Consider the following 16,470-nt stretch of genomic DNA (forward strand, 5'->3'; position numbering starts at 1 on the left):
TAGGTTTGTGGACCTGAGGGAGTGCTGTAGAGTGTACAGTATGTGGATGAAGGCTGTCAGTAGGTTTGTGGACCTGAGGGAGTGCTGTAGAGTGTACAGTATGTGGATGAAGGCTGTCAGTAGGTGTGTGGACCTGAGGGAGTGCTGTAGAGTGTACAGTATGTGGATGAAGGCTGTCAGTAGGTTTGTGGACCTGAGGGAGTGCTGTAGAGTGTACAGTATGTGGATGAAGGCTGTCAGTAGGTGTGTGGACCTGAGGGAGTGCTGTAGAGTGTACAGTATGTGGATGAAGGCTGTCAGTAGGTTTGTGGACCTGAGGGAGTGCTGTAGAGTGTACAGTATGTGGATGAAGGCTGTCAGTAGGTGTGTGGACCTGAGGGAGTGCTGTAGAGTGTACAGTATGTGGATGAAGGCTGTCAGTAGGTTTGTGGACCTGAGGGAGTGCTGTAGAGTGTACAGTATGTGGATGAAGGCTGTCAGTAGGTTTTAAGCCACATAATGAGAAGCTAATGTCAGCTAAATGAACCACCTCGTCCGCTACATTCCTTTAACATCCCCTTCAGCAGGAGCTAGCAGACAATGCAATTATATCAAACGGTTTTCCGACTCCTAATAAATAGGATCTTCAAGGTTACAGAGGAAAGTGCAGTACTGTGAGTTCCTCTGTGCTCCAGTTAGCTGGTCTCTCTTATCGTTGAGATTCTCTGGAATGAGGAAGGAACGAGGGAACAGCCCCTCCACAACCTACAGATGTATGATACCTGCTGCTGGCTTTGGTTCCTGACAAAGACATCTATGTGAGGGTTTTCTGCTAAACATATATTTTTTAATATAACTTTTATTTAACTAGGCAAGTCAGTTAAGAACAAATTCTTATTTACAATGACGGCCTACCGGGGAACAGTGGGTTTACTGCCTTGTTCAGGGGCAGAACAACAGATTTTTACCTTGTCAGCTCGGGGATTCGATCCAGCAACCTTTCGGGTTACTGACCCAACTCTCTAACCACTAGGCTACCTGCCTGCCCCTACACTCAAACCACTAGGCTACTGTTAAGAGAATTATGTTCTCAATGTTAACTTCAATTAAAATACTCAGTCTGCCATCCAGAATGTGTAAGATTCTGGTGTAATAACACAGACAGAGGACCAGTTTACAAGAATCAGAATGTTTATTCAGGACAACGTTCTACATTTCATTGTACAGAGACATCATTAAATACCAGGCTCCTTATTTACACACATTACACACTACACGAAGGAGAGTTAATTGTTCGTCCCCAGAACTCTCAACACCGTAAATTGTTACCCAGCTGACAGTTTCATATCTCTGAGATTAGGGAAACCTAGAGGGTTCAAGCTAGGTCAGGTCAACCACAGTTTAACAGTTCTTTATGTTTACTTAAACCCACAGACACCCATTCCTCTCCTATTCTAGTCAATCTCATGAGATTTATGCTCAACCCTTTAGTTACTTATGCTACAGGCTATATAGACCATATCCCTAAATTCAGGGTAGAATTATTTAATCATTTACACTCAAGCAGGAATTCCTTTAACAGCTACCTGCCGTCCCTACGCTCTAACCACTAGTCTACCTGCCGCCCCTACACTCTAACCACTAGTCTACCTGCCGCCCCTACACTCTAACCACTAGGCTACCTACCGTCCCTACACTCTAACCACTAGGCTACCTGCCGTCCCTACACTCTAACCACTAGGCTACCTACCGTCCCTACACTCTAACCACTAGGCTACCTGCCTGCCCCTACACTCTAACCACTAGTCTACCTGCCGTCCCTACACTCTAACCACTAGTCTACCTGCCGTCCCTACACTCTAACCACTAGTCTACCTGCCTGCCCCTACACTAACCACTAGTCTACCTGCCGCCCCTACACTCTAACCACTAGTCTACCTGCCTGCCCCTACACTCTAACCACTAGGCTACCTGCCTGCCCCTAGACTCTAACCACTAGTCTACCTGCCGTCCCTACACTCTAACCACTAGGCTACCTGCCGCCCCTACACTCTAACCACTAGTCTACCTGCCGTCCCTACACTCTAACCACTAGACTACCTGCCTGCCCCTACACTCTAACCACTAGTCTACCTGCCGTCCCTACACTCTAACCACTAGGCTACCTGCCGTCCCTACACTCTAACCACTAGTCTACCTGCCCCTACACTCTAACCACTAGTCTACCTGCCGTCCCTACACTCTAACCACTAGGCTACCTGCCGCCCCTATACTCTAACCACTAGTCTACCTGCCTGTCCCTACACTCTAACCACTAGACTACCTGCCTGCCCCTACACTCTAACCACTAGGCTACCTGCCGCCCCTATACTCTAACCACTAGTCTACCTGCCGTCCCTACACTCTAACCACTAGTCTACCTGCCGTCCCTACACTCTAACCACTAGTCTACCTGCCGTCCCTACACTCTAACCACTAGTCTACCTGCCGTCCCTACACTCTAACCACTAGTCTACCTGCCGTCCCTACACTCTAACCACTAGGCTACCTGCCTGCCCCTACACTCTAACCACTAGTCTACCTGCCTGCCCCTACACTCTAACCACTAGTCTACCTGCCGTCCCTACACTCTAACCACTAGGCTACCTGCCGCCCCTACACTCTAACCACTAGGCTACCTGCCGCCCCTACACTCTAACCACTAGGCTACCTGCCGCCCCTACACTCTAACCACTAGGCTACCTGCCGCCCCTACACTCTAACCACTAGTCTACCTGCCTGTCCCTATGATGCTGTTAACACGGTCGGGTTTTAAAGCTGCACGTCACTGTGTCACACTAATACATGGACAACAGGCTCTCTAGTTAAACAACTATGGCTTTATAGAGGCTTCATAACATGTTCATAAGCACTACACATAGATGCAACTATGTTTTATCCATCTTTCATTCTCTATGTTCAGCAGGATTCAGGGTTCTCTACGTTCTGCAGGGTTCTCTACGTTCTGCAGGATATTGCAGAGCACTGATGCACATTCCACAGTGACATGATTCTTTCGACTTTGCCCAAGCGCCTGCCACAGTCTAGAGGTGTCCTGCTTTATGGAGGCAGTAAAGAGTTTACCTAGAAAGAGTGCTTTCATTATAGACTGATTAGATACACCTACACATCCTTTCACAACTAACAACACAAACCTCTGATGACAGTAACACTGCTTTTACACTGTCCTTTTCCCTTTAGTGCACTACTATTAACTAGGACCCATAAGGGTCTGGTCCCAAGTAGTGCACTGTATAGAGAAAAGGGTTCCATTTGGGACATAATTAGTGTTCGCTCTGAAATGAAACTAACGTTGAATTGAAAAAAAGTCTCTCAGACCTTCAACATTTGTTTTGACAACATCAAGGGGGAAAAATGTGCCAATGAATAAAGGACGTCTCCTCTCTCTGTCTCCTCTCTCTGTCTCCTCTCTCTGTCTCCTCTCTCTGTCTCCTCTCTCTGTCTCCTCTCCCCTCTGTCTCCTCTCTCTGTCTCCTCTCTCTGTCTCCTCTCTCTGTCTCCTCTCTCTGTCTCCTCTCTCTGTCTCCTCTCTCTGTCTCCTCTCTCTGTCTCCTCTCCCTCTCTGTCTCCTCTCCCTCTCTGTCTCCTCTCCCTCTCTGTCTCCTCTCCCTCTCTGTCTCCTCTCTCTCTCTGTCTCCTCTCTCTGTCTCCTCTCTCTGTCTCCTCTCTCTGTCTCCTCTCGCTGTCTCCTCTCGCTGTCTCTTTGTCTTTCTGTCTCTCAGTGAGTCCCACTAAAGAGATCAAGTTGATAGTGGGTATCCGTCGTAGCAGCATGAGCAGCAGCTGTGGTAGCAGTGGTTACTATAGCAGCAGTCCCACCCTCAGTAGCAGCCCCCCGGTGCTCTGTAACCCAAAGTCAGGTAAGAGGCTCTCCGTTCTCCCAGGGTGACCTTCACACACACACACACACACACACCACAGTCAGGTAAGAGTGTGAATAGGAGCCCTGTGCACAGCAGTGTGTCTTCAATGTGCTGGTACCCTCTCCTCCCCAAGACTGATGGTCTGAACTACTGACTATCCAGAACACATGGAAAAACACTTGGAGGGTTTTGGATCCTCACTTTAGGTAACGGTATCATGCAGATAGAACCAGGCTGTTCTGGACTGCTGTTTGTACCAGTGACTAGTGGTCACACGGGCAGAACCAGGCTGTTCTGGACTGCTGTCTGTACCAGTGACTAGTGGTCACACGGGCAGAACCAGGCTGTTCTGGACTGCTGTCTGTACCAGTGACTAGTGGTCACACGGGCAGAACCAGGCTGTTCTGGACTGCTGTCTGTACCAGTGACTAGTGGTCACACGGGAAGAACATCTGGACTGCTGTCTGTAACAGTGACTAGTGGTCACACGGGCAGAACCAGGCTGTTCTGGACTGCTGTCTGTACCAGTGACTAGTGGTCACACGGGAAGAACATCTGGACTGCTGTCTGTAACAGTGACTAGTGGTCACACGGGCAGAACCAGGCTGTTCTGGACTGCTGTCTGTACCAGTGACTAGTGGTCACACGGGCAGAACCAGGCTGTTCTGGACTGCTGTCTGTACCAGTGACTAGTGGTCACACGGGCAGAACCAGGCTGTTCTGGACTGCTGTCTGTACCAGTGACTAGTGGTCACACGGGCAGAACCAGGCTGTTCTGGACTGCTGTCTGTACCAGTGACTAGTGGTCACACGGGCAGAACCAGGCTGTTCTGGACTGCTGTCTGTACCAGTGACTAGTGGTCACACGGGCAGAACCAGGCTGTTCTGGACTGCTGTCTGTACCAGTGACTAGTGGTCACACGGGCAGAACCAGGCTGTTCTGGACTGCTGTCTGTACCAGTGACTAGTGGTCACACGGGCAGAACCAGGCTGTTCTGGACTGCTGTCTGTACCAGTGACTAGTGGTCACACGGGCAGAACCAGGCTGTTCTGGACTGCTGTCTGTACCAGTGACTAGTGGTCACACGGACAGAACCAGGCTGTTCTGGACTGCTGTCTGTACCAGTGACTAGTGGTCACACGGGCAGAACCAGGCTGTTCTGGACTGCTGTCTGTACCAGTGACTAGTGGTCACACGGGCAGAACCAGGCTGTTCTGGACTGCTGTCTGTACCAGTGACTAGTGGTCACACGGACAGAACCAGGCTGTTCTGGACTGCTGTCTGTACCAGTGACTAGTGGTCACACGGGCAGAACCAGGCTGTTCTGGACTGCTGTCTGTACTAGTGCCTACAGCTACATGACATCTTGAGTTTTGGAAGAATCACACCACATGTGGTTCAGCCACGGTGCAGTGGAGCATCTCATCATCTGTAAGATGATCTCATGGCTGTATTATCTGAAGTGTACAATCTGTTTAACCCTTTAGTTTTCTATCCTGTGGGTCAGACTTCTAAACCCTTCTCCATTCTGCTGTCTTTTAGCCTAAAGATATCCAGGCTCTAGTCTTGTATAGAAGGCTGTGTTTCAGATATCCAGGCTCTAGTCTTGTATAGAAGGCTGTGTTTCAGATATCCAGGCTCTAGTCTTGTATAGAAGGCTGTGTTTCAGATATCCAGGCTCTAGTCTTGTGTAGAAGGCTGTGTTTCAGATATCCAGGCTCTAGTCTTGTGTAGAAGGCTGTGTTTCAGATATCCAGGCTCTAGTCTTGTGTAGAAGGCTATGTACTCAGATTTTAAAATAGCTTTACGGAGAAAGCACATTTTTCAATATTCTGACACAGCGGTTGCAACAAGGAGTAGTGTATCTATAATTCTTTAAATAATTGTTATGTATTTTGTCAACGTTTATGATGAGTATTTTTGTAAATTGATGTGCTCATTCACCGGAAGTTTTTGGTGGGAATACATTTTCTGAACATCACGCGCCAATGTAAAATGCTGTTTTTGGATATAAATATGAACTTTATCGAACAAAACATACATGTATTGTGTAACATGAAGTCCTAGGAGTGTCATCTGATGAAGATCGTCAAAGGTTAGTGCTTCATTTAGCTGTATTTTGGGTTTTTGTGACACATCTCCTTGCTTGGAAAATGTCTGTGGTTATTTTTGTCTATGTACTCTCCTAACATAATCTAATGTTTTGCTTTCGCTGTAAAGCCTTTTTGAAATTGGACAATGTGGTTCCATTAAGGAGAAGTGTATCTTTAAAATGGTGTAAAATAGTCGTATGTTTTAGAAATTGAAATTATTAGATTTTTTATGTTTTGTATTTCGCGCCCTGCAGTTCCATTGGATGTTGGCTAGGCTGGTTCCGCTAGCGGAACGTCTGTCCTCAACAGGTGTGTGTAGCTGTGTGTCAATGCTGTCTTCGGGACATTGTGTTCTCCTATTTCTCTGAACGAGAGAGAAGGATGTTGAAAGCGGCTGTTGAAAGTTGTGAGTCTGTGGGTGACAGGGTTTGAGGCCAGGGTTAGGTCAGGGGAAAGTTGTGGGTGACAGGGTTTGAGGCCAGGGTTAGGTCAGGGGAAAGTTGTGTGTTTTTGTCTGTGACCGTAAACGTTTCATTAGCTAGTGTGCGAGCGTGCATGGATATTTCAGGTTAGCCACGGGGGAGTCCTGCTATTTCTTCCTGTTGAACTCTCTCCTGACCTCACCTACAACATGAGCTGAGAAATGGAAAGTGTGTGTCTACAGTATGAACCATATGACCCAATAAGGGTTGTTCTAGCAAGAGCTGGAACAGGGGGAGTAGCCCTTAGTTGGCAGTCACATACACACACAAATATACACACACAGAGACACTCACTCACTGTGGGGCAGCTGGGGACTTACACCAGCAGACCTGCCTGAGGTGCTGCACTCCCCACTGAGACAGAGGGGGACTGTTTATACCGTCGCACAGCACCGGGACAGAGGGGGACTGTTTATACCGTCGCACAGCACCGGGACAGAGGGGGACTGTTTATACCGTCGCACAGCACCGGGACAGAGGGGGACTGTTTATACCGTCGCACAGCACCGGGACAGAGGGGGACTGTTTATACCGTCGCACAGCACCGGGACAGAGGGGGACTGTTTATACCGTCGCACAGCACCGGGACAGAGGGGGACTGTTTATACCGTCGCACAGCACCGGGACAGAGGGGGACTGTTTATACCGTCGCACAGCACCGGGACAGAGGGGGACTGTTTATACCGTCGCACAGCACCGGGACAGAGGGGGACTGTTTATACCGTCGCACAGCACCGGGACAGAGGGGGACTGTTTATACCGTCGCACAGCACCGGGACAGAGGGGGACTGTTTATACCGTCGCACAGCACCGGGACAGAGGGGGACTGTTTATACCGTCGCACAGCACCGGGACAGAGGGGGACTGTTTATACCGTCGCACATCACCGGGACAGAGATGGACTATTAATACCGTCGCACATCACCGGGACAGAGATGGACTGTTTATACTGTCACACACAACCCCCCACCCACTATGACAAATCCCAGCAGTCAGCACCATGACAACGGAGCGGGGGGTCTCTGCCGTGGCCATAACGGAGCGGGGGGGTCTCTGCCGCGGCCCCAACGGAGTGGGGGGTCTCTGCCGCGGCCCCAACGGAGCGGGGGGGTCTCTGCCGCGGCCATAACGGAGCGGGGGGGTCTCTGCCGCGGCCATAACGGAGCGGGGGGGGTCTCTGCCGCAGCCATAACGGAGCGGGGGGTCTCTGCCGCGGCCCCAACGGAGCGGGGGGGGGTCTCTGTCGCGGCCCCAACGGAGCGGGGGGGGGTCTCTGCCGCGGCCCCAACGGAGCGGGGGGGTCTCTGCCGCGGCCCCAACGGAGCGGGGGGGGTCTCTGCCGTGGCCCCAACTGAGCGGGGGGGTCTCTGCCGTGGCCCCAACTGTTTGGAACAGCTGGAATAAAAAGACCTTGTCACTGCCTTACACCGGGACACAGGCTTTGACCCAGAACAATACACTGATTATTCACACTGTTCATTCACAACATGGACGTTTTTAATCATATCTGATTACTCTTTTACAACCAAGTCACACTGGCACATGGAGGGTGGCATGTATATTTAGACTAGCTACTAAAGCTTACTAAAGTGATTACATAAACTAAAGCAGATGTGATTTAGTTTAACTCTGATCCTCTCAACTCCTCAGCCTTCTTGGTGAATTACTAACTTTTCACAATGCAGAGAAAAAGGTTGATGCCGGTGTTCTCTCTCTCTGTTGTCCATTTTTAAAGGAGTTTTAAACGGTCAGCAGCTGTATGGAGGAGAGGAGCTGGAAGGCCAGAGAGAGGCTGTATACAATTGTTCTGGAATACACAGGAAGTCTTTGAATCAGATTCTTGGAAAAGATGGGAAGTGGGTTTTCTCAGTAAGTAAGTCCCAAACACTGGAAGGTGAGGGTGAGCCATGCAGGCAGCTGCTCTCAACTTCCTGCCCCGAGAAGTCTGACAAGAACTGCTATTTTTCCTCTACAGCTATAGATGAGCCTTGGTGATTTAAATAGACGCTGAGGAAATGTATGTGATTAAAGTGTGATTGACAACACTTGACAAAACAAACATACTTTTTGGGGGGGAAATGTACGTACTGTGATATGTGGTTGTCTCACCTAGCTATCTGAAGATGAATGCACTAACTGTACGTCGATCTGGATAAGAGTGTCTGCTAAATGACTCAATGTCATGTAAATGAGTGTTGAGAGGGATCCCGTCTGTTTGGCGAGAGGGATCCCGTCTGTTTGGCGAGAGGGATCCCGTCTGTTTGGCGAGAGGGATCCCGTCTGTTTGGCGAGAGGGATCCCGTCTGTTTGGCGAGAGGGATCCCGTCTGTTTGGCGAGAGGGATCCCGTCTGTTTGGCGAGAGGGATCCCGTCTGTTTGGCGAGAGGGATCGCGTAACGTCTGTTTGGCGAGAGTTGTGAGAGGCTTAAGCCTGTAGATTACATTAGTGGTCCCAGATCACTCATCATGGCCTCATTGACTTGAGTAGGGAGGCCGTTCTTGTAATTGTATTTCTATGGCTATGGCCTCCCTGAACACAGCTCTTCTCTTCCTGTATTCCAGCTGTGGGGTGGAAGAGAATCTACATCACTGCAGTGTCCAGGGGTTACCTGAGGTCAATGTTAGTGAGTCACTCTCTAGGAAGAGAGTAACCCTTTCATACTGACTCAGTGCTGCTACCACCAAAACAAGGAATTGTGGGTGGGCAAGAGAACTGGTTTGAGTTTGAAAGCCGGACGTCGGTTATAAGGGTTGAAAGAGTTCATCTATACTCAGTGAACAGTAGCTACCTACAGTGACTTCAGGAAGTATTCAGACCCCTTAACCTTTTCCACATTTTGTTACGTTGCAGCCTTATTCTAAAATGGATTACATCGTTTTTTTTTCTCTCATCAATCAACATACAATACCCCTTAATGAATTTTTTACAAATGTATTAAAAACAACATAACTTTTTTACATAAGTTTGCAGACCTTTGCTATGAGACTCAGTTGAGCTCAGGTGCATCCTGTTTCCATTGATCATCCTTGAGATGTTTCTACAACTTGATTGGAGTCCACCTGTGGTAAATTCAATTGATTGGACATGATTTGGAAAGGCACACACCTGTCTAAATAAAGGTCCTACAGTTGACAGTGCATGTCAGAGCAAAAACCAAGCCATGAGGTCGAAGGAATTGTCCGTATAGCTCCGAGACAGGATTGTTTCAAGGAACAGATCTGGGGAAGGGTACCAAAACATTTCTGCAGCATTGAAGGTCCCCAAGAACACAGTGGCCTCCATCATTCTTAAATGAAAGAAGTTTGGAACTACCAAGACCCTTCTTAGAGCTGGCCACCTGGCCAAACTGAGCAATCAGGGGAGAAGGGCCTTGGTCAGGGAGGTGACCAAGAACCAGATGGTAACTCTGACAGAGCTCCAGAGTTCCTCTGTGGAGATGGGAGAACCATCTCTGCAGCTCTCCACCAATCAGGCCTTTTATGGTAGAGTGGCTAGACAGAAGCTCTGTCTGTAAAAGGCACATGACAGCCCGCTTGCAGTTAATCTGGTCTGATGAAACCAAGATTGAACTCTTTGGCCTGAACGCCAAGCATCACGTCCGGAGGAAACCTGGAACCATCCCTACGGTGAAGCATGGTGGTGGCAGCATTATGCTGGGGGGATGTTTTTCAGCAGCAGGGACTGGGAGACCAGTCAAGATCAAGGGAAAGATGAACGGATGTACAGAGAGATCCTTGATGAAAACCTGCTCAAGCGCTCAGACTGGGGCGAAGGTTCACCTTCCAACAGGACAACGACCCTAAGCACATAGCCAAAACAAAGCAGGAGTGGATTCGGGACAAGTCTCTGAATGTCCTTGAGTGGCCCAGCCAGAGCCCGGACTTGAACCCGATCGAACATCTCCGGAGAGAACTGAAAATAACTGTGCAGCGACACTCCCCATCCAACCTGACAGAGCTTGAGGATCTGCAGAGAAAAATGGGAGAAACTCCCCAAATACAGGTGTGCCAAGCTTGTAGCGTCATACCCAAGAACACTCGAGGCTGTAATCGCTGCCAAAGGTGCTTCAACAAAGTACTGATTTAAAATGTCTGAATACTGGAAATGTGATATTTACATATTTTTATCCATTTGTAAAATTTTCTAAAAACCTGTTTTTGCATTGTCATTATGGGGTATTGTGTGTATATTGATGAGGAAAACAAACAATTTAGAATAAGGCTGTAACGTAACAAAATCCGGAAAAAGGGAAGGTCTAAATACTTTCCAAATGCACTGTACATTCATATCCTTGACAGTACTATACTAAGTATACAGTAGCTACCTGTATTCATATCCTCAACAGTACTATACTAAGTATACAGTAGCTACCTGTATTCACATCCTCAACAGTACTATACTAAGTATACAGTAGCTACCTGTATTCACATCCTCAACAGTACTATACTAAGTATACAGTAGCTACCTGTATTCACATCCTCAACAGTACTATACTAAGTATACAGTAGCTACCTGTATTCACATCCTCAACAGTACTATACTAAGTATACAGTAGCTACCTGTATTCACATCCTCAACAGTACTATACTAAGTATACAGTAGCTACCTGTATTCACATCCTCAACAGTACTATACTAAGTATACAGTAGCTACCTGTATTCACATCCTCAACAGTACTATACTACTACACACACACTGAATGTCTTAAAACCAGCTCTAAGAAGCAGGGAAATTGTGTCCCTCGAGGCACAGTCATGTCACTGCATGGTTTTCTCTGTTCCTTTTAAATAAAAGTAGCCATGTTGTCCTCCTCCTGCACACAGGACAACATGAGACTACAGCTACTGCTGCAGGAGGAATGTTCAACAGTAGCCATGTTGTTCTCCTCCTGCACACAGGACAGCATGATGAGACTATAGCTACTGCTGCAGGAGGAATGTTCTGCAGCGTGTGTGTGTGTGTCTTATTACATTCATTATCCTCCCCAACTCGTGTGTGTGTGTGTGTGTGTGTGTCAGTACTTACAGTGTGTTTACCTTGCAGTGTTGAAGAGACAAGTGAGTCCTGAGGAGCTGCAGACCCCAGGAGGCCCTTACATAAAGAAGACATTCACAGTACGTCAGCCCCCCCCACACACACACACACACACACACACACACACGGAGGTGAGGAGGGTAATGAATGTAATGACATGCCATAGACTGTTCTCTCTGCTTCCGCACGGCAAGTGTTACCAGTGCCAAGTCTGACACCAGCAGGTTCCTGAACAGCTTCTATCCCCAAGCCATCAGACTGATAACCAGCTTCTATTCCCAAGCCATCAGACTGATAACCAGCTTCTATCCCCAAGCCATCAGACTGATAACCAGCTTCTATCCCCAAGCCATCAGACTGATAACCAGCTTCTATCCCCAAGCCATCAGACTGATAAACCAGCCTCTATCCCCAAGCCATCAGACTGATAACCAGCTTCTATCCCCAAGCCAGCAGACTGATAACCAGCTTCTATCCCCAAGCCATCAGACTGATAACCAGCTTCTATCCCCAAGCCATCAGACTGATAACCAGCCTCTATCCCCAAGCCATCAGACTGATAACCAGCTTCTATTCCCAAGCCATCAGACTGATAACCAGCTTCTATTCCCAAGCCATCAGACTGATAACCAGCTTCTATCCCCAAGCCATCAGACTGATAACCAGCCTCTATCCCTAAGCCAGCAGACTGATAACCCGGCTTCTATCCCCAAGCCAGCAGACTGATAACCCGGCTTCTATCCCCAAGCCATCAGACTGATAACCAGCTTCTATCCCCAAGCCATCAGACTGATAACCCGGCTTCTATCCCCAAGCCAGCAGACTGATAACCAGCTTCTATCCCCAAGCCATCAGACTGATAACCCGGCTTCTATCCCCAAGCCATCAGACTGATAACCCGGCTTCTATCCCCAAGCCATCAGACTGATAACCCGGCTTCTATCCCCAAGCCATCAGACTGATAACCCGGCTTCTATCCCCAAGCCAGCAGACTGATAACCCGGCTTCTATCCCCAAGCCAGCACACTGATAACCCGGCTTCTATCCCCAAGCCAGCACACTGATAACCCGGCCTCTATCCCCAAGCCAGCACACTGATAACCCGGCCTCTATCCCCAAGCCAGCACACTGATAACCCGGCCTCTATCCCCAAGCCAGCACACTGATAACCCGGACTCTATCCCCAAGCCAGCACACTGATAACCCGGACTCTATCCCCAAGCCAGCACACTGATAACCCGGACTCTATCCCCAAGCCAGCACACTGATAACCCGGACTCTATCCCCAAGCCAGCACACTGATAACCCGGACTCTATCCCCAAGCCAGCACACTGATAACCCGGACTCTATCCCCAAGCCAGCACACTGATAACCCGGACTCTATCCCCAAGCCAGCACACTGATAACCCGGACTCTATCCCCAAGCCAGCACACTGATAACCCGGACTCTATCCCCAAGCCAGCAGACTGATAACCCGGACTCTATCCCCAAGCCAGCAGACTGACTCTACACACACACACACACACACACACAGGCACATACAATCATCATTTACACTGCTAATACTCTGTTTATCATATATTCTGTTGCCTAGTCACCTTACCCATATACATATCTACCTCTATCACTCCAGTATCCCTGCACATTGTTAATATGGTACTGAACTGACCCTGTATATATACAATGCCTTCAGAAATAATTGCCTTATTCAAATGTTGTTACAGCCTGAATTCAAAATAGATTAAGTAGTGTTTTTCTCGCCCATCTACACACAATACCCCATCATGACAAAGCGAAAATATGTTTTTAGACATTTTTGCAAATTTAGTGAAAATGAAATACAGCAATATCTAATTTACATAAGAGTTCACCTTTGACAGCGATTTACAGCTGTGAGTCTTTCTGGGTAAGTCTCTAAGAGCTGTGAGTCTTTCTGGGTAAGTCTCTAAGAGCTTTCCACACCTGGATTGTACAATATTTTCCCATTTCAGCTCTGTCAGGTTGGTTGTTGATCATTGCTAGACAGATATTTTCAAGTCTTGCCATAGATTTTCATGCCAATTTAAGTCAAAACTAACTAGGCCACTCAGGAACATTCAATGTCGTCTTGGTAACCAACTCCAGTGTATATTTGGCCTTATGTTTTAGGTTATTGTCCTGCTGAAAGGTGAATTCATCTCCCAGTGTCTGGTGGAAAGCAGACTGAACCAGGTTTTCCTCTAAGATTTTGCCTGTGCTTAGCTTTATACCATTTATTTTTACCCTAAAAAAACAATACTCCCTCGTCCTTGCCGATAACCAGCATACCCATAACATGATGCAGTCACCACCATGCTTGAAAATATGAAGAGTGGTACTCAGTGACGTGTGGTGTTGGATTTGGCCCAAACATAACGCTTTGTATTCTGGACATTTTTTTTCTCCGCTTTTCCCTGGCCTGTGGTTGAATCTGTTTTTGAAATTCACTGCTCAACTGAGGGACCTTACAATTATCTGTATGTGTGGGGTACAGAGATGAGGTAGTCATTCAAAACGCATGTTAAACACTTATTGCACAGAGTGAGTCCATGCAACTTGTTAAGCACATTTTTACTCCTGAACTTATTTAAGCTTCCCATAACAAAGTTGTTGAATACTTATTGATGCAAGACATTCAGCTTTTCATTTTTTTATTAATTTGTAAAAATGTTTAAAAACATAATTCCACTTTGACGTTATGGGGTATTGTTTGTAGGCCAGTGACACCAAATCTCAATTGAATTCCGTTTTAATCCAGGCTGTAACACAAATAAATGTGTAATAAATCAAGAGGTGTGAATACTTTCTGAAGGCACTGTAGGTTTTTACTTTCTCCTGTGATATTTTTTATAAATCCTTACGTTACAACATAATGGTAGTTTACTGGTAAAGTTTCCAGTAATTAAACCCTCCCTTTGCCACCCAAAACCACACACACGCACAAACATTCTACTGTCACCGGAAGATGGCATGGCCACATCCCACACACACTGTGGAAAAGTCTCTGGTCTGCATGGTCTGATCCAGAGGATTCTCCCCCTTACTGGGTCTGATATTCACCAGGGAACCAGGCTGAATACACTACTGATACCAGTTCATATTAGACTGGGTGGGACATAATCACTCCTAACAGACTGACTGGATTGGCTCTGGGCTCTGCCTTAGATGACCCTCTTGTGTTCTGAAATGGAATGCTTGTCTGTGTAGATTCTTGGAAGCCTCATGAGAGAGCTCTGATAAGGGCTATGTTACAGCACGCGCAAACACACACACACACACACACACACACACACACACACACACACACACACAGCATACAGTGGTTTACTATCCTTGTGGGGAACAAAAACATGTATTTCCATAATCCTTACTGTAAGCCTAACCCCTAACCCTAAAATAGCCTCTGTCCTCGTGGGGGTGCAGGAAATGTCCCCTACTTTTGGGGAATTCCAGTATCCACGAGGATAGTAATATACATGAACACACACACACACAGAACAGACACGCGCCGAACACACACACACACAACACAGTTAAAAACAACACTTCATGTTACTTCTGCATAACAAACATTACAGTTCCTGACAGATACATTTTAGAGAATGATGAAACATCAAAATCATCCTACAACACTGTTGTTGCATCTCATGTCATAGCACGGTGCCAGCCCCTGTAGCACGGTGCCAGCCCCTGTAGCACGGTGCCAGCCCCTGTAGCACGGTGCCAGCCCCTGTAGCACGGTGCCAGCCCCTGTAGCACGGTGCCAGCCCCTGTTGTTTCTAGCTCTCTACTTTGCTTTTATGCTCTTTTAAATACATTTTGACTTGAACTTGACTGCCTCCTCAGATCGTGGGGGATGCAGTGGGCTGGGGCTTCGTGGTGCGGGGCAGTAAGCCCTGCCACATCCAGGCTGTCGACCCCAGTGGTCCCGCAGCTGCAGCTGGAATGAAGGTATGTAACACACACTCATACACATACCATCACACGCACCATGGCACACACACATACTCCACTGCCAGCTGGGAGTAGAGAGCACTGACCTAAACAATGGGGAGGGGAGGCGGGATGTGGGGGAGGAAGGGAGAGCGGCCAAGGGAATTAGTGAGGAGGAGAGAGGGGGCAGGGTGAGGAGAGGGGGCAGGAGAAGAAGTGAGAGAGGGTTCAGGAGAGGAGAGATGTGGAAGAGAGGGGCAGGGTGAGGAGAGAGACCAGGGGAAGGAGTGAGTGAGGGAGGGGAACAGGGAGAAGGGGAACAGGGAGAGGGGGAGAAAGGGGGAGGAGAGCAGAGCAGAAGGAAGGGGGAGGAGAGAAGTGAACTAAGATAAAGGAGCCGTAGCTAAAATAACTTTAGTAAAAAAAAAAGCTGTTATCAATATGGAAGATATAGTATCACTTATGTCACATTTTATCACCTTAAAAGCATGTGCTATGTTTCTCCCTCCGCTCCCCTTTCTCCTCATCTCCTCTCCTCTCGCCCCCTTCCCCTCCCTTTCTCCTCATCTCCTCTCCTCTCTCCCCCTTCCCCTCATCTCCTCTAAGTCGAGAGCAGAGCTGGCTCCATCCCATAGAAATCAAGCTGATGCAGTAATAACGGATCTGTGCAGCCAAGGGTTGTGTCCCAAATGGCGCCCTATGTAGTGCACTACTTTAGACCATAGACCTATGGGCCCTGTTCAAACGTAGTGCACTACATAGGGAATACTGTGATATTCTGGACACAGGCAAGTCAGTTACGCAACACTAAATGCTGTTCTCTCTGCATGGTTGTTGATGCTTCTTATATAAGCCATGTTGGTCAGACAGTCTGAAGACTTGCGTTTACTGCCTGCCTTTCCTCTGGTAAAACAGGCTCTGACTGAAGCCTTGCGTTTACTGCCTGCCTTTCCTCTGTGGTAAAACAGGCTCTGACTGAAGCCTTGCGTTTACTGCCTGCCTTT

The 16,470-nt window shown here is 47.9% G+C and overlaps 1 protein-coding gene across 6 annotated transcripts in view; it reads left to right on the forward strand.

Annotated features, from left to right (window-relative positions):
* Positions 1 to 16,470, forward strand: part of LOC106573152 (DEP domain-containing mTOR-interacting protein) — a 69,222-nt gene that overhangs the window by 44,819 nt on the left and 7,933 nt on the right. For 5 of the 6 annotated variants that reach the window (XM_082959248.1, XM_082959241.1, XM_082959244.1 and 2 more), the window contains exons 8-10: positions 3,762 to 3,899; positions 11,523 to 11,593; positions 15,380 to 15,484. In XM_082959248.1, coding sequence (XP_082815374.1) covers positions 3,762 to 3,899; positions 11,523 to 11,593; positions 15,380 to 15,484 — 314 coding nt within the window. The remainder of the gene's footprint in view (positions 1 to 3,761; positions 3,900 to 11,522; positions 11,594 to 15,379; positions 15,485 to 16,470) is intronic. The other variant, XM_082959250.1, reaches the window with a different exon arrangement.

This window comes from Salmo salar, chromosome 02 (genome assembly GCF_965601325.2).
Source record: "Salmo salar chromosome 02, fSalSal1, whole genome shotgun sequence".
Taxonomy (NCBI): Eukaryota; Metazoa; Chordata; class Actinopteri; order Salmoniformes; family Salmonidae; genus Salmo; species Salmo salar.